Here is a 21990-nt window from a genome sequence, read left to right on the forward strand (position 1 = left end):
AACAAAACCAATCCAGCAACAGAGCAGTTGACTTCAAGTAGATCTAATACTATAAACAAATGTGGTTCTTAGGAAGATCCAATTCTTATGCAATAGGAACTGCCAGGATTCATATTTCATGCCAAACATTTACCCAACCAGAAACTTCGTGTTTCCTATGCACTACCTAGTATGTTCAAGCTGAAATTCAATTGCAGCCGTCTATTCCAAGATATGAGTCAACACGACAATGCCTCAATAAAACAAGTAAACGATTACCTATCACAACAAGGTTGAAGACAACGAGGTAATGGTAACCTCGGAGAATCCTATCCATACAGCCATATAAATGGGTGTTACTAAAGTCGACTTTAGATTTATCGTGATTGGCTCAAAGGACCAAACGCGCCTAAACGCGTTTACAGTTGAGCCATTTCTCGTAACGTGTAAATTACTTTTCAAGTAAGATCCCGCATTCTATGTATGCAGGAATAGCGATGCAAGGATCTCACCCACGTTTGCAAACAGATAGCATAAGAATTCTAATGAAAAGTTTAAAGATAAGCATTTGTAAAATGTGAAGAAAAGATAAGAGTTAAACAATTTTTTATATTTCATAAATTTTATACTTGCTGTGGCGAATTATACAGACCTACATATGTCGCATTCAGATTGTCCAATCAATAAACCGCTTACGCTTGTTTTAAGTTAGGTACCCAGTTGCCGTCAAAAGTTTTGGAAGTTAGCAGGTTAACACCTTCCTAGGGGTACGGATCCGCACATGCGTGTGTGTTCTGACGGGCAGCTGCAGTTCCAAGGTATCAGCTAATCGCCCTAAAAGACTGCTCCAAACGGAAACAGCCAGAAGTGCTAGGGAGCCCTGTAACGAGACTAATTACTGGCCCGTAACTCTGTAACTCTGCAACACTGGGGGTATGGACCTACCTAGGCAAGTTCAACCTCATCTTTGGTCAATGCTTCAAAGCCTCTTCGCAATTTCTAGAACTCCAATCATTCACAACAAACATTCACAACATTGAACTTCTTTAAGCTTTCACCTGAATTATCCACACACCGGAAGTTCTTATCCTTCCCTACTCCAGTTCAACGTAAATTACACATTACTTAATTGGTTTCATTCCCTCCGCAGCGACGACCTGTCCGATTGACTCGATAAATATCCGCAATTTCCACCAACACCTAGCAACCTCGAGGGCCGACCTGAAGCAGCCTCGTCTACCCATACCTTCGCCGCCTTCCACCAAGTTGACGACCATTACATAAAACTTACTAAACATTGCGCATCTTCCTCGAATACGCATCAGAGTCTCATGTCTCGCGCCGAACCGTCACCATGAGGTCAACACCTTTGATCATTAATTGGCACGACAAAAACACTCCCATCTACTCTGCTCACTTTGAACCTCAACATGGAAAAGGAAGGTTAGCTACAGGAGGAGGAGATAACAATGTGCGCATCTGGAAGGTCGAAGCCGATGATGATACTCGTCGAGTTGACTACTTATCGACGCTTGCCAAGCATACTCAAGCTGTAAATGTTGTTCGATGGGCACCTAAAGGTGAGACTCTGGCATCTGCTGGAGATGATGGGAATGTGATATTATGGGTTCCTAACGAAACCCATAACCCCACCACTTTTGGAAACGAAGGGTTAGAGGATAAGGAGACATGGCGTGCGAAGCATATGTTCCGTCCTACAGCTGCGGAAATATATGATCTAGCCTGGTCTCCTGATGCTACCCACTTCATCATCGGAAGCATGGACAATGTTGCTCGAATATATAATGCAGGTTCAGGTTCGTAGACACATTCCCTCCTCGTCGTGTCCGACTCGGTTAACTCATGTCTCTATAGGCGCTCTAATTCGACAAATTGCCGAACATAGTCACTACGTGCAAGGCGTCGCCTGGGATCCACTGAACGAATATATTGCGACTCAGTCGTCGGATCGATCAGTCCATATATATTCCCTCAAGACCAAGAATGGACAGTACGCACTCACCGGTCGCGATGACGAAACATTCAAGGTTGCTAGCCACATCAAAGCAGATCTCCCCCCTCGGCGTATTTCGTCTAACAGCCCAGCCCCGCCTGACATGGGCTACCGATCTCAGCTTGCGGCAGCAATTGATACGCCCAGTGCCTCTATCGGATCGCCAGTACCATCTGCACCAGGAACGCCGCAGTCAGTTCCTCTACCCATGAATCCGCCGAGTGTTGTTAGCCATAGCAGACGCTCTTCATTTTCATCTCGGCGATCCGTGTCTCCCGCGCCATCTTTGCCTCTGCCTGCAGTAATGCCGATCGAGCCGTCCCCAAAACTCAACCATGGCTTCGGTCTGGGTGTGAAGAACGCAAGTCTCTATGCCAATGAGACCCTTACATCTTTCTTTAGGCGTCTAACCTTTACTCCCGACGGCAGCCTACTCCTGACTCCTGCCGGTCAATATCATGTGCAGCACCAAGATGGCCCTAAACCATCGTATGAAATAATCAACACCGTTTATATCTATACCCGAGGTGGTATCAACAAGCCCCCTATTGCTCATCTCCCCGGTCACAAGAAGCCATCGGTGGCAATCAAGTGTTCGCCTATAATGTACACGTTGCGGCAGTCACCACCAGTAACAAAATATATCACCATCGACACATCTTCAGCGGAAGATCCCATCCCAGCTCTCCCGGAACCCATCTCAAAACCTTCATCTGCTGTTATGGATCCTCCTCCTCCGCCGACATCCTCTGCACCAGACCCCGAGAAGTCGTGGACACCTCAACATCTAAATGTGGAGACAGGGTCAGCAACACCGGGATCTAAGATGGGATTTACTCTGCCATATCGCATGGTATACGCCGTAGCAACGCAGGATTCCGTCCTTCTCTATGACACTCAACAGGTGACTCCTATATGTGTAGTTAGCAACTTACACCTAGCTACTTTCACCGATCTTACCTGGTATGTTCTCTTCCCCCTTGAATAAATATATTGAAATATCTGACGTCCTTCTAGGTCAAGTGATGGAGCTACGCTTCTCATAACTTCATCAGATGGATTTTGCTCAACACTCTCGTTTCTACCCGGCGAGCTTGGTCAAGAGTACAAGGGCGAGCTTGTAGGTCCTAAGGTGACCTCTGCCCCTATCACGGCTCCTTCGACCCAAGCTACTCCACAACCTACACCAACATCTATATTTGCACCTCCTTCACCCTTTCCCAATCATCAGCACCGAAACTCGGCTACTTCTTTTGCTGCCCCGTCTCCTCCGCCAACAACATCGTTCGTGAGCGCACGCCCTTCTTCACCTGCTCGATCAAACTCAACATCTTCGATTGCAACACAAGTCTCAGTCATGAACAACCCCCCTCTGATAGGTGGGAATTTACCTAGCATCACTGCCGCTAGCTCTGGAAAGGTGACGGGTGTACCCATGACAACACCACCCGAGACACCTGGGAGCACTAACACAGTTGTGGGCGTTAAGCGAGAAGCGAGCACGTCGGAGAAAGATGAAGATTCGGGTGGCCAATCGAAGAAGCGTCGGATCGCCCCAACCTTAGTTACTGATCCCAAAGCATAAGGAGCGTCATCGTTCGTGGTCTCGCGGGTTAAGGAGTAAAAAAAGACATGTATCAACAAGAAGGTTATCATGCAGGTGGTCGATTTGCTGGAGTTATAGGGAAGCACTGGTTGGCACGTCGCCACGTCGTCTTTTTTTTTCTACTCGAAAAAATACGATATGATCTGATCGTTTGTTGGGTTTGCTGGTCAGGAAAGGATTGGCGGATTGGTCGTCAATAACGTCTTCCGCCGCGGAGTGAGCCAGTTTTTTTTTACAATTCGCTCTTATCACTCCTCCCCGTGGAGAGGGTTGGCTGGCCTCTGGCGTTGGGATTGGGGTTGCTAGGGCAGTAATGGATGCTGTGATTACAGTACTTCTTGTGTCGTGTGTTGTGTTGTGGTATGGTGTATGCTACTAGCTACATGCGCTGTGTTTAGATCAACGTATGGCTTCTGCTCAGCCCTTAGGGCGTGTAGATGGTTTGTTTGTTAGTCAGACAGCTAGATAGGCCTCGTCGTATGTCTGCTACGGCAGGAGGAAATCAGACGAGTATCAGCGTAAAGTTCAAGGGGCTACGCCTAAATATATTAGCATGTGGTTTTGATCATTATGTCCAATGTAGGTAGTGAGTACTGGTATCTTAATAGCCGTTTACGTTATATTGTTGATAGTTTCCGTAAGAAACGGCAATAAGACCTTCACTGACAATCGCGGCTTCGTTGATATGTTGGGTTTACTCGGCCCCCTAGATTGGATATACTGAACACAGAGCAATTGCTTTCGGATCTCATATTTCTGTCGGTGGGATCGTAACTCATCTACATCAACATATAGCATAGGTACTCCTACACGCACATGAAGCAATAGCCTTTAAAATCCGTAGCAAATGTATCGTTCAGAGCCCCTTCGGACATGGCTTTCCCTTATCAATTATGTCACGTACTCCGAGTCGTAATTCCGAAGCGGAAGACCGGCACCGGGTCCGTGGAAAAGTCCAGCGCGATGACGACGAAAATTCGTGTCTGCGAGGCGAAGCATGTCACTCTCTACGCCACGAAAGCCCTCGAGGCGGGCTATGGCCGCCATGCATAGACCGGTCTTCTTCTGCAGCGCGAATCCCTGTGTGAAGGTATCGGGACCTTGTTCTGCAAAGCAGACAGTCTATCTGTACGACAGGATACTCTAACCTTTCAGTAAACAACTCGATGCACCTGAGACGTCTCATCCGGAATCGGTTAATGCTCTGCGACGAAATGGATCGCGCACTACGCCACCTTTTGCTACGTAGGCTGGTAGGCTGGGAAATAGATTCGACTCACGCAATATACAACGCCTCAATGGCTTTTTTGCTTTTCTTTTTCCTTTTTACTCCTGCATATATCGTCCCCTTTCAATCGTATGTCTTATGTCGGTACTTGTCCTTGTGGCCAATCATAAACCAGTCCGCTGTGGTAACTAAACCCTTTGAAGACATGTCGTACAGATATCTGGTGAGACATCACTACCGAGGGCAAGTGTAACTCAAGAAGGTACTGATCTGATCGAAGAGTTCCCGCGTACCACTCTTCATCCGGGACGCCTCGGGTTTCGTAACAGCAAGTCCACAGCCGACACCCTATTCCGAAGTATCAAAGAGCTCGACGGATATTCGGAATTGAACATGGCGGAAGTGTCGGACTCGTCAGGCGGTGTTAAGCCATGGGAGTACCTGACGCCAGCCACGTTTCGAAGACGATCCAAGGGGTCCTGTGGCGTTCAGTCCGCTTCGGCATATGCCCCAACAAATTTCCAGTGACCCGTCTTGCGGACATGATGTTTAAGTACCCTATTTATGAGTCTTGCAACGTCGATAAATAAAAGTGCATGTAAGGCTTTAGACGTACGCTAGTTCCTAGCCGAACAGCCACACCGACATATTGTCATCTTTGGACTGGCTCTAGCTCCCCCTTTCCCGATAGAGCATGGCGCAAGTGATATAAATACAATGCGGCGAGGGTTTTGAATAGATGCAGAATTGAATCCAGTTATATATGAAGCTAGCAATATAGTACAATATTTCAATCTGCATATTCGGAATCCGTTCACCAATAAAGTGGATTGGCGTATTTTTAGTATACATTGGAGAAGGATTCTCATGCTCTAGCGTGTCATGTATAAGACTTACATAGAATCTCCTTAACGGGGTCATTTTTTATCCGCAGCTAGAATATAGTCAAGCATTTTAAGGAGCGGGTGATGCCTTACGGTAAGATTTGAGTTGAGTGGATATGCGCCTGGGCAATTGAGATGGCCATCATAGGCTACTGCTGGCGGAGCGTCCCATGGTCTTACCGGGCAGGCTTTAGCTCCGGATAATCCGGTATCTTCCAGCCACCCCTTTCCCCCTTCGAAAACATCGCGACGAGAGTGGGTATGCGAAGGAGGCAGAGTAACCAAGCGACGAAGTAGAATATCTTGATGCCCCACCACGACTTAGGCATCCCCAGCTGGAACATCTCCGTGCGTATATTCTGTATCGTATCAACGAAAGGCCGTAGCTTCTTGTCGTAGTTCGCAAATGCCTTCGGTATGTTATCTGGATTCTGCACGATCTCACCAGCTAAAACGTATGCGCCGATAAGAGCGCCTGTGGTGCCCATCCCGCTAAACGGAGAGGCGCAGTGTGCCGCATCGCCTAGAAGGACGACTCGGCCCTTAGACCAGGTGTCTGTGATAACCTGGACGACTTCTTGGCAATAGAAGTTCTCGGTCGTCTTCATGCCCTCGATGAACCGGTTCATCTGCCACCCGGCATCTTTGAACTTTTCCGCCCAGAACTCCTTCTGTTTCTCTACCGAGGCTCTCGGAATGCTCTGAAATTCTGGGTTGTCGTCTCTGAGAAAGAAATAGACCTGTGTCTCCGTCGGGTTGTGGCTTCTACGAAATACCATGCGACCCCCCGGGGCAAGATAGGTCCGGCGGAGGATAGTGTCTTCCGCTGTACGTGGTATAAACCAGTATGCAATATATATGCCCAATCGGCGGTAAGGTTCCGGGGTGTTCGGTGGAAGGATGGCTCGTCGAATACGCGACCCCTGGCCATCAGCGCCGACCAGTATATCAAACCTGTCAGACGAGCCGTCTGAAAAACGAGCAACGACATTATCCCCGTCCTGCTCAAAGCTCTCCACGGTCTTTCCAAACACATACTCCACATTCTCCGCATCTTTCGTCTCATCATAGAGTATCCTCACCACATCCCCACGCATGATCTCATACTCCGACGTGAAAGACTGCGCGCCCCTACCAGACCTATTAGCCAAAACAGTAGCCCTAATCCTGCCTTCAGAATCCACCAGCGCAAAACCAGTTTCGTCAACGAGTTTCGAGCGGAAAGTCTCGTCGAGTCCCATCTTCTTGACCATGTCGATGCCCTGTTCTCGGAGATCGACCTGGGCTCCTGTCGCCCGAAGAGCCGGGTGGCGTTCGACGATGACGACGTGGTGCCCGGAGCGGGCGAGCCAGAAGGCTAAGGCCGGGCCTGCTATGCCGCCTCCGCAGATGAGGATTTTGAGTGGAGCCATTGACGGAGCTCTGATGTTTTGTGGATTTTATATGTAGGGGAGATGACGTTGAGGATTTCTTAGTGAGATTAGAATCGTGATTTCTAGGACATTAGTGGTTATATGAAGACACGCCATCTTGGAAGCCGAATAAGTAGACATGTTTTATTTATTTGAATTCTGAATATTTGGCTGGCTATACGAGTCTATGTTGAACCCGAGTTGTTGATTCCGAGTAAGAAGCTCCGCACCGAATCCGATTCCCAGCTCCCGATTCCGTCTTCCTTCTTACGTGGTCTGTGCGGATTTTCAAGTTACACAATCGATATCTACGGGTAACGGCATGTGGCTTCAGGGTTGGCACTCCTGCCTACCACTTAAAGTTCTTTATCACATCCATACAGGCACCCTCCCTGCCAATAAACGAAAATTAACTCGCATTTCTAATCAGCCTGAAACTTGAGAATTATGCAAAGACTTCGGCTGGTATTTAATACGGCGTATACAATTATGTGTACGCCGTATTAAATAATTGAATACGCCGTAAATTGTATTGACATGCTATTTGTTTCTTGCAGTCTTGGTAGTATCTTCAATTAATAAGGGAAAGTGCCCCGGATGGTTCGGACGGCAATCGCCGTCAGATCTTCATAAACCGGTCCTTCGGCACGTAGATCTTTCTTAAGTTCTGCCCTAAACGTCACTAGTCAGCTAGCCACCGGTACCTATGCAAGGCACCACAATACTTTATTCCGATTCTCTCAGCTACCGTGGATCCCAGATGAGCTGAAATTATGTAAGTACCTCCCCCTTTCGAACATGTAGTCAGCTTATATAAAGTTTCTTTAGTCTCATAAGCTAGGTACTAGGTAGGCTATCCGACACTTCATACGACAGTAGACGGAGACAAACAGGAACCTCGGCACCAGTTAGGTACCAAGTTAGTAGCTAGTTTGTAAGGCAGGGACCTATTGTCAGTATTGTAGAACTTACCAATGGCCTTCCAATTTACTCAATACAACTCATTTTAAAATCCATCCGATCCATCCACTCTCACCAAGTCCTATCCGTCCTAACCAAACACCGCCCCATTCTTGAGGCCACCGGCGACCTGGCATGCAGCTTACCGTAAACTCGGATTGGTTTAGCAGATTGCCAAGTCGGCTTGCGGCTGACGATGGCTTGATGGCATTTCCTTTTTTGGTAACAGGTAATGGCGGTTAGGGTGGTTGGATGGTTGCTTGCTTGTTGCTTGTTGCTTGTCCTCCCTTTATTCATGTTTTAGGGCGGTGACGCAAACCCCCAGGAATTCTACCCGTTTTGTGAAGCTTACATTAGTCGTACTCCCCTCGGAATATAACTAGAACATTAATTCTCCTAGCACGTTAGGTAACCCATAATCACCAATTTGCCTTGTCACTCCCTTCCTTCCATTGTTATATCTACCTCCCCTTCCCCTTCCCCGTTGCCCCCTTCCCCCGGCCATCTCGATAAGTTAGATCAAATCGATACCGAACCTTGTATGGTACGGAAGGGACCATGCATTTCCTACCTGTTACCCTGGTCTCGCTTATCTCAGCTGCACTCGGATCTCCCACGGGCGGCAGCGATGGGTTCGGCGAAGTAGCGGCTCGAGATATCTTGCTGGGTCGTGCATCCCCGGAAAACCCGTCCGGCACTTACGCTCCAGCATTCGTCGACTGTCCGCAACAGCGACCGACAATTCGCAGTGCATCATCTCTATCACAGTCGGAACAAGACTGGTTGAAAAACCGTCGGAGTAAGACTGTTGATCCTTTGGTCCAATTTCTGCGCAAATCGAACTTGACCGATTATGATTATGCCGGTTATATCACGTCCAATTCACAGAATTTCTCTGTTGTACCTAACATCGGTATTGCCGTGTCGGGCGGTGGTTATCGCGCCCTGATGAATGGTGCCGGCTTCATCGCTGCTGCAGACAGTCGTGTTCCTGGCTCCACGGATACCGGAGGTATCGGAGGTCTCCTACAAAGTAGCACATACCTAGCCGGACTATCCGGAGGTGGTTGGCTAGTCGGCTCTATCTTCGCCAACAACTTCTCTACCGTCGTACAACTTCGTGACGGTTACCAAGGCTCTGCCTTATGGCAATTCTCTAACTCCATCTTCCAGGGTCCCAAAAGCAGAGGAATCTCGATTGTTAACACCGTTTCGTATTGGGACGATATCTTGAACCAGGTCGATGATAAGCGGAATGCCGGATATGATGTCTCTATTACGGATTACTGGGGGCGAGCTCTTTCTGTTCAATTAATCAATGCAACCGACGGCGGACCTGCTTACACGTTCTCGTCAATCGCCGATGCCTCCAACTTCAAGAGTGCCGACACACCCATGCCAATTCTGGTGGCTGATGAGCGTAGACCGAACACAAAAGTGATCTCGCTGAATTCAACCGTATATGAGTTTAACCCATGGGAAATCGGGTCTCACGACCCAACCGTCTATGGTTTTGCACCCATCCGCTATGTAGGCTCCAACTTCAGCGGTGGCAGCATTCCTGATAGTGGTCATTGTGTTGAAGGATTCGACGCTTACAGCTATGTCATGGGTACGAGCAGTTCGCTGTTCAACGCTTTCCTCTTACAAAACCTCTCATCGTCGGATATTCCGACGGTTGTGACCAACGCGATCAGGGATCTCCTTACCCATATCGGCGATGAGAATGACGATATCGCCGCCTGGAACCCGAACCCCTTCCTCGGATATAACAACGACACCAATGCTAGTGCCGATGATGAGCAGCTGACTCTCGTCGACGGTGGCTTGGACTTGCAGAACATTCCACTACACCCTCTACTCCAGCCGTCCCGAGGCCTCGACGTCATCTTTGCGGTCGACTCATCCGCCGACACGGGTACTAACTTCCCCAACGGCACGGCACTACGCGCGACCTACGACCGAAGCAAGACCGATATCGCCAACGGAACCGTCTTCCCCGCCGTCCCAGACGCCGAGACCTTCATCAACCTAGAGCTCAACAAGCGGCCGACTTTCTTCGGATGCAACACATCCGAGTTCTCCAACGCAAGCCACATCCCGCCTCTAATCGTCTACGTGCCCAACGCGCCGTACACAATCGCCAGCAACGTATCCACCTTCGACCCGAGCTACTCCGACGCACAGCGCAACTCCATCATCAAGAACGGCTTCAACGTCGCTACCATGGGCAACGGCACCGTCGACTCCGAGTGGACTGCTTGCGTCGCGTGCGCGGTGCTAAGCCGTAGTCTTGAACGCACTGGCACTACTGTCAGCGCCACGTGCCAGCGCTGCTTCAGCCGCTACTGCTGGAACGGGACCACGGACAGCAGGCCGGTGAGCAGCTACGAGCCGACGCCGATCCTGCAGTTCGACACCCAGAGCTCGGGCGTTAGCCCGCGCAGCGGTGCCGGAAAGGGTTTAGTGTTCGGGGTCGTCGGGATTGCGGCTTTGGCCCTCGCTTTCTAAGGGGGGGCGGTTGGGTTATGATGGATGTTTGTTTGTTTGTTTCTTCCTTTCTTGATTCCACCGTGTTGTGCACGGATGGATGGATGGATGGACGGGGTTATTAGACGGACTTGACGATATGATTTTAATGATCTGGGGCGTATATTTGCATTAGCATAGATTGAGCGTATGGACGGGGCCGATACCCCCGAGGATACGGTCATTTGATAGGGCCTCGTGTTTATCAAGAGTTGTCCGCTTTTCACGTCGAGTCATTCATGGATAGTGCTTGAAATATGGAATGATTTTTACGTGCTACTCGTCTCTCTATTTCCATCAAAGTAGAGTATGTTGGTCTGTAGCTCCTATCGTGGTGATGTTGGTTGAGTTCCTGAATAACCACTGCAAGTAAGGTCTTGTTGGATAGGGATATGTAATTGGTCTATTGCCCGTGTAATGATCAATTGGCCAACCACACCTCACTTCTCTTACTGGCAGTTCGTTGGTTATCAAAAGTTAGTAAGGTCCTCATCGTGACATAAACATACAATATTCGGGATTCGGTGTACTCTAACTTGGGAGTAGAGAAATGGAGTCTTCAGTTAAGACTACACCGTGAGAAATCGGACAGGCCAAAATCGAGTTGATACCCGAAGAAACTACTTCTCCTTCAAACTAGCCTGCCCGCCACGAAGCCAATACCATCGATAGGCAGACGGCAGTTCAGCGGGTAGGATTTATTAGGTCTAATGATTAGTATGCCCCTTTATTGGTGACTATTCCAACAACCCCCATATTTCAGCCGACTCCGCGGGATCACGCTACAGTTAATTAGACATCTTGACAAAAGGTCAGTCTATAGGTCTGATCCTCGAAAGCCAAGACTTCGCCATCAGGTTTCGTGACTATTATTATCTGATCTACCTCCCGATCATGTACACAGGTTGTATCAGCAGGTCGTATCGACAGAATTCTACATCTCCCCCAGAAAACACAGGGGGCGTACATCTCCCTCGACCAAGCAGACCACCCAGACTCCGCCCTCTCTCGGCATCCCAACACGAACGTACGGTACCGACATCTACCACCATCGCCATCCCGCACTAGAGTCCAACACCTACAGCCCAAGGCCTCGAAACAGAGTCGTGGCCCATAATTACACCACGGTCTAGAGGAAACAGCACCGCCGTCCCCCTCCGGTCGAAACCCGGTTCAGCTACGAGCGGGCAGCAAGCTCCATGTCTCAGGTTCGGCGGAGATTATATGTAACATATTGCTTGCCAAACCAATGAGCTCATGACACCCGTATCTCGAGCTCGCCAAAACAGACCTCGAACATCCGTCTCTTTACCTAGTCTGAGGAGGTTAGAGGTAAGCGGACAGCCTGTTAGATTAGACAGGTCGACGTTGAACCCACGTACGCAGCGTGTGGAGTTGATGTTCTACACACTTACCTACATCCATACATACCTACATACATACATACGTTACGTTCCTCTTCTCCTCAGCTTGGGTCAGGTTAGTAGATATTAGTCTAAGCGCAAATCTTGGTAGGTAGTAGGTAAGTATCTACCGTATCCAAAAGTTCCTAGTCTACCTACATAAGTAGGTAGTCAGTAGGTAAGTACATACGTTGGGTACTTGTCCGGGTATGTATGTACATGTATAAGAGTATACTAGCGATGTAAGTAGACACAAGCAGTAAACGGCTATCCAGGTAAGAAGCCCTTAGCACGGTCCATCGCATCACGATACCCTCGTGTCATACGGGCGGCGCGCGTATCGTACCAACATCAATAACAAGACAGCCATAACACACCTACCCTAGGCAAGGTAAGGCAGCAACAGCCTTACCCATTCCCGCTTCTAACCTTATTTAATCAACCAACTCACCACGGGGCCTTAGTCATACGTAAGTCGAACAAAGTCCCCCCCATCCCCCGTGTCTTAGCCGAGCCTCCGCGTAAGCGAGTTTTGTCCCAAAGGGGTAACGGCGGCTACGCCAGCGAAACTGGGTCGACGCGGGAGGCTCTCAGACAGACAGATACAGCGAACGAGCTTCGGGGAGGCTAAGCAAGGTATGGTATTGTACCTACCTAGGTAGGTAGTACAAGCATGAGAGTAGGATCAGGTCAAGCCTCGAAAGGCGTTGTTGTCCCGGTCAGGTCAGGCCGGGTCCCCATAAAAAGAGACGCGGCAGAGCGCAGGACGCAGGACGGTTGGAGAGAGATCAGCGGCGTCACGTTTAAGATACCAAGGAAGAAAAAAAACGCACGTAATTGGCCGGGTCTACCTAGGTGCGGTCCATATAAGCAGTTATGCTTAGACTATGGCTTTACATACTATGGCAGCGGTAGAGTCGCCTCGGACAGCGGGGGTGGCCTTGTTGTGCTGGTTCTGAATGTGGTAAAGGGGTGGGATGTGTGTTATGTAGATAGGACGGGATAGGACAGAAGGAGATAAGATGGAGAAGGAAATGTCAGCCTCCGAAGCGCCGCAGGCCTCGACAACATAGCCTCCCTTGATCGGCGTGGGTGAAGCCGCCTCGGTGGATACACAAAATGTTAGAGTCACCGGTGTTTCAGGAAGAGCAATAGCTTAATGTTGTACACTTGGGTGACCGGTCATATTAGTCCGTGTGTACCAGGAGCTGGAGCACGAGTCTGAACACTCGCTTGCCGGTGTGTTTCCATGGAGAACCCTTGCAGTGACGCGAGGCCTATTCGTCGAGCCTCGGGCAAACAGCGGGAGCGTTGGGTGGGACTGAAGATGACGGTATGAAATCACCGGTACGACATTTCTTTAGGTCACTGATGTCGTGTGTGTGTGTAGTATCCAAAAAAGAAACTCTGTGGTGGATAAATAGATCTAGATTCACTTGACTTCGTCGAAATATTAGGGGAAACGCGATATGCTCACCAGCGCCTCCTACATTATGTCGACGGCGACACTTGATGGCTTACATTGAGCTGACAAAGGCGAATCCGCGGCCGCAAAAGGGGTCTACTACAAGTCAAGTTTGCAGGATAACCAGTCCCGTAAATCGGATTCGTGAAAAAGGGTGCTCTTAAGATGCTTATGATATATATAATGTAATCCGGTAGAAAACCATGCTGCACCTCAGAGTAGCAAAGAGATGCGGCAAGAGCCGGAAAGGGCAAAGCTGAAAACCAGTCGTTCGGGCTTTTTACCTCCTCAGTTCGCAATTCTCGTCGCGTCTTTATTGGCGCAGGAAATGATTACCTATCAACATGCAAGGCCGCCGCTGGCCAATGGCGTGATGACAGATGATTCGAGTGCCCAACGTATACGAATCGCTGAGTAGCTGGTTTTTTCCTACCGTGAGGAGCTGCACTTCATATATTGATTCCTAGGTCCCAATACTGTGACATATCAGGAGCAAGCGCCGATGCGTCAAGCTCGACGGCCCTGATCGGTTTTTATTCCGATAGTAGCTCCCGCGTTTTATCCGACGGTCTAATCTGAGACTTGCAAAGTAATTTGAGGCGAGAGCCCACTCGTCAGGAAACTCGCTAGGAAACATTCAGCGAAAACCACCCCGAACCGGAATTGAGGCAGTTCTATCGGAAGCCTTCCATTGCGGGGGAACCTTGGATTGGTATGACGAGTCCAGGAACATCCTTAATCCTCTCCAATTCAGCCCCCAAATGCCTGATAGTAGAATCCTACTGGATACGTTGACAGGGGGATAATTTGAATGTTGTGCGAGTTACCAGCCACGAGCAGAAAAAGAGCTCCTACAGCGGCCTTGGGTTCCCCATGCAGAATTCTTGATTGGCATTATCACCGGGACGAGGTAATAATAATCTGATTTTTTTTCTCGCGGTCCCCGGTACTGGTGCGGAGGGAAGCACGCCAAGAGTTCCAACATACCTAGCTCGAGGTCCCCACGAAGAACATGTTTGCGAGGACTTTTACCCTATCAGATCGCGCCTAATCCAGCTCGGGGGTTCGGTGAGGGGATGCCGAAGAGCCTTCCGTCCAGTCACCTTCTACCGACCTTCCAGAAACGGAGGAGTATAATGAATAATGTGGTAATGTACCAAGAAGACGACGTAGTCTTGCAGGGACTGTGACCGAAAGACGTGCCAGGGCTGAAGATAGGGGAGAAAAAAAAGTGCTGCGCATAGGTATTTCTTTTTTTTTCGAGTGGTGCAGATCGCATAGTCCGAGCTATAATATTTCGGCAAATTCATTGACGCCATTTCCCCGTTGGATAGGATGGTCGAATAAGTCGAGGGCATATAACGGTAAAGGAGGGGGACGCTACGGAAAAGGGGGGGGTTGGACCGTGTCTGACCGAAGAAGACCTACCAAACTAACCCAGCCACCGAGGATAGAGCGGGAAAGGTGAAGGGAAATAGGAAACCCCCCTAAACTCGGATCGGTATGAGGGTAACACAAAATCTTTGTTCAGCCGTAACTGGAGCCATTGGACAAAGGTGGATCAGGAAAAAAGGACGGCTAGATAATAACAAAATAATAAAAATAAATAAAAATAAAAAGCAGTGATAGGTCACGGGGATTAGAGCACATCGTAGATCGAAAATCGACGTCAGATGACAAACAATTGCATAAAAGCTCATATCGGCTGAACAAATCAGTCAACCCGGGGGCAGAATGCATGGGCTGATGATCCATGGCATCGCGTCGTGACCGAGTGAAGGATGCATATTCGCCTGTGACAGATTTGCATTTCGCAGCATCGGATGAGGGCGGCAGACGGCCACAAACAAGAAAAAAAAAGAGCGAGAGAGGGAAAAAAAAATAATAGGAATGGGGGAGTAACAAGGGGTACCTGCGCGCGAAAGGACGTGGGCGTAGTACCTTGGACCTTGGTAAGTGGATGGTGGATGATGGGCGAAGGACGATAGAGGATGAAATTCGATTTTCTAGTTCCAGGGCAGAGGCGCAGAGGTGCAGAAGCACAGAAGGTGGTAAAAAGCTGGTAAATACCTAGAATTACCTAGGTATTTTTCCCTTTTTTCCCTTTTCCTCTTCCTTTCCCGTGCATTGGAATAATGTCGGTAGGTGGTTAGGTCGTAGGTAATGTGTGTGGCCTCACAGCGCAGACGTGTCTGATCTTGTGTCGCCTCGCATCGCCTCGCCTCTTGACCGAAGAGAGCCTACGGTCGAGGAAGCCTGGGGTGTGTGAGTGGGAACTTTCGGAGTGTCACGTCTTTGGGCTGTATGTCTGCGACGTCTGCGCTGGCGCTTGAGATGATTGGCGGACGGAAGGATTCATTGGCTGGAGACTTGGAAGATGGATATGGAATGGACTACCACGTGTTTACCTGAGATCCGCCGTAGCCACGGCCAAAATCAGATTGAAACGATACATGAGAGCAACATTAAAGTGCTCCCTTTCGAGTTGCAGTTGGGCGTTTTTTACACCCTTTCACCCCCATGTTTTTGTTTCTATTCTTCCTTTCTTCTTTTATTACCTCTAGTAACTAGGTAATAATTATTGACCGACGATAGATTATGTCGGTTGGTAATCTGCGATTTTAGATTGTTGCATACCTAATAAAATAATAATAAAATAAGTTGACCTTGGGTAAGCTGTAATTTCGGGGAATGAGACATGACGGTCTTTTTCTTCATTCGACGAGAGAAAGAGAGAAAAGAACGATGGAACGGTGACTTGATGAGATTTGTAGACGAGATGGGACTAGGCAGACTTGAGTTAAGAAGGTAGCAAACAAAAATGAGGTAAAAATAATCATTATAGTGGTATCACTGGCAGCAGCAGCTGTTAGTAGATGTTTCTCGGCCCCGCCCTAAACTCTCTCAATCCTGGAAAATGTATACATGTATGATGTATGTAAGAAAAAATGGAAGGGAACATTGAATAATTTAAAGTTAACCTTGGAACTAATGTACTCGCTAATGTACTCCACCTAAGATTTAGAGCGCGGAGGTACTTTTCAGGTAGACCTCTAATAGCAGGTCTAGTAGACAGGCAGACAGGATCAGACAAGATTAGCTAGGTACATGTATCTAGGTGAGCTGGGAAGTGGGAAGGTGGAAGGATGGTGGAAAGAGAAAAAGTTCGGCCCCGCACTAAATCTAAATCTTTACATAGCACAAGTACCTAAGAGCAACTGCACTGCACTGCAACAAACTCGGGCAAGAAAGCTAGCTCATTGGAGCCTTGTATTACAGCAGTTTCGGAAGCTACACACGATCCTCGTCTTTCTATAGTGAGTACATACATACCTAGGTAGGTGATATACAACCTACAACCTACAACCGGGGAAAGAACCCATTGATGGTGAGAGAAAAGGGAGAAAGAGAGGTTTGAAGATCTCGAAGAGATTGGAGATTAGGAAATTTATTTCTATTTAAAATTTGTACTTCCAACTTCTCTCAGTCGCATAATCACCGTATCATCACCATACCATACATACCATACCATACCTCATTCAAACTAATACACCCCCATATACAACCAGACATACACCATACACCTTACCTACATATACATATCTAGTGGATCAGCCTACGCTTATGCCTTAGAGGCTACCTAGATCTACGGTACCAGCTGTACTCGTCCCGTTCTATTAACTACATACATATCCTTACATATTTCTTTTCTTCACTTCGCGGCAATTTCATTATCACCCTCGTTTAATTCTCCACCCTTGGGAGCCAGAGTCCTCCATTTTTTTCACCGTGCGTTGTCTATTCAGTATAGCGCTCGTGGACGAGCCATCATAGTCACCTTTCATTATGAGGTAGGCCGTGCTATTGTCGTGCGAGCGCCCAGAACGACATGCATCCTGCACCCAGTCTGTCGGAAGCATTTCCCAAGGACAGCAAGACTGAAGATAGAGGTCAGCACGTCTCTCATCAGCACGACCAGCAGCAGCAACAGCAACAGCAGCAGCAGTCGTCTGGTGGGCATCATCGTCAACCTTCTCAGCCGCAACTTCAACAACAACCCCACCAAGGATCACATCCCGAGCACGTGCAACCGCAACATGGGAGTCTCCCGGCATCACCAAGCCAGTCGGCGACTCCCATCAGGAAGGATACAGGTTCTTCTACCTCGACGACCGCCACCGATGCAACGGCGGTATCCAATGCCACCACTGACACGAACTCGACAGCTTATAGTGTAGAGTCGTCCCAGTCCATCTTCTCCGTGAAAGATGGGTCGGAGATCTCGCACAATCGTCGAGCCAGCCGTCGGCGAACGGGGCCCCTGTCAGCCCAGCAGAGAGAGAAGGCTGCGTTGATTCGGAAATTAGGCGCGTGCGCCGACTGCAGAAGGCGGAGGGTTGCTGTAAGTCACAATATTGCGATCTGCCCCCTCCTTTTTTTCCCATCTCCCATCGTTAGTATGATGCTCACATGACCACCATCTAAAGTGTCACCCCAACCATCATAATATGACGTGGGAAGATGCTATGCGGAAGTATCGCTCGTCTAGCCCTTTGCAGGATCTGGCTCCCCTGGCTGGTCGACCGATCAGCCCCGCGCCAAACCATGTCAGACATCACTTCACCCAAGATCCCCAGGAGATGGAGATTGACTCCACCCCCGCTGCTCCCAATAACGCTCAGAGCACGCCAGGTCGTCCACCGCTCAACGACGCGAGGATCCGGACGCCTCTACCGTCAGGCCCGCGACTAGAGAAGCCCATGTCTAACTCTCCGCTGGCCGCTACAACGAATCATTACACGCCTTTGTCGAGCATCGATTCCGTGAAGGTAGAACTAGAGAGTGCAGCATCTAGGATCCTCGCTTCACCTCACCGCAGTCGCTACAGCAGCGTTTGCGCGCTTTTAATCTATTGGCAGGATGACGAAAACCCCGACGTGGCATCCGCGGTGGAGGAACTTGGCATTGTTTTCGACAAGTACTACCGATACGCGTTTGAAATCCTCAAGATACCGTCATCTGCTTCCGACGGCTGTACCAACTCGTGGAGGTGGCTCTCGCGTATTATAAACGAATTTACGGACAAGAGCGACACCCGAGACGTTTTAAAACTTGTGTACTATAATGGGTACAGTTACTTGGATGAGCATAGGGAGATGGTTTTGGCGAGGCGAGTTTGCCCAGATTCTTGGCTGGCTTGTTTTGGCGGTGATTCTAACCCAAGGTAGTTCTCGGGATCGAGCAAAGGCCTCGACTATTCGATGGAGCGGTATTCAACAGATTTTGGAGGAAGCCCGGTCAGACACATTGATTATGATGGATGCTGCATATTATCCGTCATCGAAGATGGTTCGACAAAAGGGGGTGCTGGAGGTCATCGCGGCGTCGTCTTCGGAGGAGTACTTCGACGTGCTGGACCGGAATAGCTTCACCAGAACGCTAGTCGATCAACTTCGAACACGGGCCACCCAACGACTTCCGAATCCGTTATCAGCCGCCGAGTTGCATTCGAAACTCCTATCCATCTACCCCAAGATCATCCAAGACAAACACCAGGAAAAGGGAATAATGCTGGGCTTCCCTTCGCCGTTGCACATACAAATATCCAGTAACTCGAGATTACCATCAATTACGTTATCTCCACCACAACCACCCCGGACTATTTACAGCCCGGAGAATCATCATGGCCCTCAATTGACATTTTCTATGCGATTGACGGATGAGGCTCTCAACATTGAGAGTTGGGCCGAATGGCTTCGAATGATGCCTGAAGGGATCAAAGACATAAAAGTCGAAAGTCCATACGCTACGTTTAGGTGACGCTGTCTCCGACCAAATACGTTTTTTTTGTCCTATGTAATGCGTCAATCGGCCACGAGACCACGATGAGCGACACGCCTGGAAGGAAATGGATGAGCGAAAATTCTTGCTCGTTACGTTTTGATGACAGATTGTCATCTAATATCTACCATTTATCGTCATGTTTCATCTACGAAGACTATTTTTATTTTATTGTTGCATCTTACGAAAGATAATTCGAGGCTAGAGGCGCAGACGACGAATTTTTCTTTTCATACATTATACCATACCCACCCCTCTTAACGTCTCCTATCTTATTACGGCGTACAGGAGAAGCAGCCGTGGCTATGGACGTTTTTTTACGTCCCGAATAGATTTTTCTTTTTTTTATGCCTCGGCATCGAGATACATCGTGCCCCGGCTGATTGTTATCATATGGCATAGCCGAGGATTCATTCAGGATATACCAATAAAGCGAGTTTCGAATGAAGCTTCCCCAAATTTAAATGGGGATGAATTATGGCGCGGAGTTGTAGGACTAAATGGAGTGAAGCTGTTTGATAAATAGACGCGGAGCTGTTGAAATGCTGTTTTATTAACGTGCCGGGCTTCGAATCGCTGCCTAAGGCACAGGTATAATATTCTCTGGAGGCGGATTTTTAATTTCTCCTCTAATTGCTGTGAACACTAACGTATCATTTTGCTTCCCTATAACGTACTAAGGCGATATGTATATAAAGCGAGGAAATGAATGGCGTAGTCCATTCGTATGTACGAGCAGGGGCGACTATGTATTAAGAGACTAGCATAAATCGTTCTAATAGTTTCAAATTGGATATGTTCTGTAATGATAACGGCTTAAAAGCTATGTACCTAATAAGGGGGGATATGTGTAAATACTTCATGAATATGCTGACATACTACACCCACCAAAAGACCTCGGTTCGTCTATATCTTTACCCCTTTTTCGATTTGAGAGGGGTAATAAATACTTATATAGGTACTCTTCAAACAACCCAAAGACCCCTTAACGCCACACCAGAATACATCTTAACCTCATTATCTCACCATTCAAACCTATTCATACACAACACAGCCCAAATATCCACACAACACAACCTCCCCCTCCCCCTCCTCTCTACACCCCCTCCTTACCCCCAGGAACAACAACCCCCTTCCCCAAACCCGCCGTCACATACCGCGCCCCAGCAAGCACAACCTCTCTCCAGACCTCCAACTCGCCCTCGTCCCGCGGCGCGTAAACCAACACATACCCCCACGGCGCCATCGCCCACCGCACGCCCCCAACCCCGCTCATCGCATGCCGCTCCCCCCATCCCTTCCCGATAACCTGCGCCGCGTCGACCGGGCTCAGGATCACATGCGTGCTGCCCTCCCTGTGCACGTGTGCGATCTCCCCTGTCGCGCCGCGGCCTAGACGCGTTTTCAGCTCCTCTCGTTGGGCTTTTTGCGCTTGCGTTTCCGCCGCTGTAGTAGGAGAAGGAGAAGGGGAGGATAGAGGATACCGCAGCCATACGGCCTGGTGAAGTGGTCCTTCGAGCTTACTCTCCCTGACCTCGAAGAGCCCCGGGTTCGCGGACGCGAGGGCGGCGAGGAACCCGTTTAGCGTGGCGACGGTATGCGGGGGCCCGCGGTCCGAGGTCTGCCGCTGCGGCGCGACGAAGCTGGGGACGGTGGGGCGAGGGGGCTTGCGGGCTGGGATTTCTGCTTTAGGGGTGGAGAGGTAGGATTTTGTGCCGGCGGGGCCGTAGACGGAGCCGAGTTCTATGGCGGTTTTGTAGGTCCGTGGGATGGGCTCTCGGAGATCGGTTCGTGCGAGCAGGTGCAGGGTTGTTTGCGCGAGCCATCCGAAGACGTGGTATGGGACCCCGCCGCGCCCGAGGGCGAGCCATTCCGTGTAGCTGTTGTAGGCGTAGGTGAGGAGTGGGGCGGAGATGGCGGCGGCGCTGGTGGCGAGGAGGAGGGGTTTGCGGTAGGAATGGGGGATGGGGAGGGTGGAGGAGTGCAGGATTGAGGGGAATTTTCTTTGGAGGAGGGATGACATTGTGGGTTTGAGCTTTTTGGGTTTAGGGGAGTTGGAGGGCTTGGAAGGTAAGTCAGAGTGAAATCTGAATTATAAGATGGGTTATAGATAGACGATGGTGTCGTAAGTTCCGTTTGAAGTCGGAACACGGTTCTACGGTTGCTGCATAGAACTATTGAACCTAAAAGTGAATGTAACGGAGCGGGTCGTAGTGTCCGGAAGTTTGGAGAATTCCGGGTAGTGCCGTAAGCCGGGGGGTGGTTGGTAGCTTCCTAAATGGTACCCAGGTGTAGTTATGTAGGTACTAGAGGTAGGTAGGTATATAATAAAAGCAAGATATGCCCGTTTTCGATATTCGACTGTTTAGAGCCTCGTCTAACCCTACCAAATAATGTTTCCGCAACAAGACGAACGAAAAAGACCGCGTTGGTCGGCACTCGGTTCAGAGGAATAATCCTAGTGGTGTGATGTCAGACGAGTTAAGACCTAACGTCTCCAGGGCTTAACGACGCGGACCAATGGCGACGGTGATTAAGTTGGCCTCAATCACAAGCCTCGTGCCAGTCGATATCGAAATGTGGAAATGAGTAGGAGCTCTCCTTCGTCGCTACGAATAAGATTTAATACCGTTCACATCGGCAGGGACCAACGACCGAAGTACCGAGTC

The 21990-nt window shown here is 49.2% G+C and overlaps 5 protein-coding genes across 5 annotated transcripts; 3 read left to right on the forward strand and 2 right to left on the reverse strand.

The window, feature by feature from the left end:
- Positions 1-1333: 1333 nt before the first annotated feature.
- GGS22DRAFT_181645 (WD40 repeat-like protein) lies at positions 1334-3578 on the forward strand (the record flags this gene model as incomplete). Its single annotated transcript, XM_047963883.1, has 3 exons — positions 1334-1796; positions 1855-2956; positions 3011-3578. The coding sequence occupies 3 exons, from the start codon at positions 1334-1336 to the stop codon at positions 3576-3578; spliced, it is 2133 nt and encodes a 710-aa protein (XP_047815327.1).
- A 2064-nt stretch (positions 3579-5642) lies between these two features.
- GGS22DRAFT_172291 (putative monooxygenase) lies at positions 5643-7308 on the reverse strand. The gene has a single exon (XM_047962731.1). The coding sequence runs from the start codon at positions 7121-7123 to the stop codon at positions 5888-5890; it is 1236 nt and encodes a 411-aa protein (XP_047815328.1). The 5' UTR covers positions 7124-7308; the 3' UTR covers positions 5643-5887.
- Positions 7309-8504: 1196 nt separating this feature from the next.
- On the forward strand, positions 8505-10892 carry GGS22DRAFT_172293 (lysophospholipase catalytic domain-containing protein). The gene has a single exon (XM_047962732.1). The coding sequence runs from the start codon at positions 8642-8644 to the stop codon at positions 10592-10594; it is 1953 nt and encodes a 650-aa protein (XP_047815329.1). The 5' UTR covers positions 8505-8641; the 3' UTR covers positions 10595-10892.
- A 6477-nt stretch (positions 10893-17369) lies between these two features.
- GGS22DRAFT_196446 (uncharacterized protein) lies at positions 17370-19928 on the forward strand (the record flags this gene model as incomplete). The annotated part of the gene is made up of 3 exons (XM_047965825.1): positions 17370-17882; positions 17968-18654; positions 18728-19928. 3 exons carry the CDS (start codon positions 17370-17372, stop codon positions 19298-19300), a joined length of 1773 nt encoding a protein of 590 aa, XP_047815330.1. The 3' UTR covers positions 19301-19928.
- A 189-nt stretch (positions 19929-20117) lies between these two features.
- On the reverse strand, positions 20118-21689 carry GGS22DRAFT_172304 (uncharacterized protein). The gene has a single exon (XM_047962733.1). It carries the CDS (start codon positions 21342-21344, stop codon positions 20418-20420), a length of 927 nt encoding a protein of 308 aa, XP_047815331.1. The 5' UTR covers positions 21345-21689; the 3' UTR covers positions 20118-20417.
- Positions 21690-21990: the final 301 nt, after the last annotated feature.

This window comes from Annulohypoxylon maeteangense, assembly GCF_022496945.1.
Source record: "Annulohypoxylon maeteangense strain CBS 123835 unplaced genomic scaffold GGS22scaffold_19, whole genome shotgun sequence".
Classification (NCBI taxonomy): Eukaryota; Fungi; Ascomycota; class Sordariomycetes; order Xylariales; family Hypoxylaceae; genus Annulohypoxylon; species Annulohypoxylon maeteangense.

Bases quoted from the DNA above. Each gene is read 5' to 3' on its own strand.
- GGS22DRAFT_172291 (XM_047962731.1), bottom strand. From the start codon at position 7,123: ATGGCTCCACTCAAAATCCTCATCTGCGGAGGCGGCATAGCAGGCCCG.
- GGS22DRAFT_172293 (XM_047962732.1), top strand. From the start codon at position 8,642: ATGCATTTCCTACCTGTTACCCTGGTCTCGCTTATCTCAGCTGCACTC.
- GGS22DRAFT_172304 (XM_047962733.1), bottom strand. From the start codon at position 21,344: ATGTCATCCCTCCTCCAAAGAAAATTCCCCTCAATCCTGCACTCCTCC.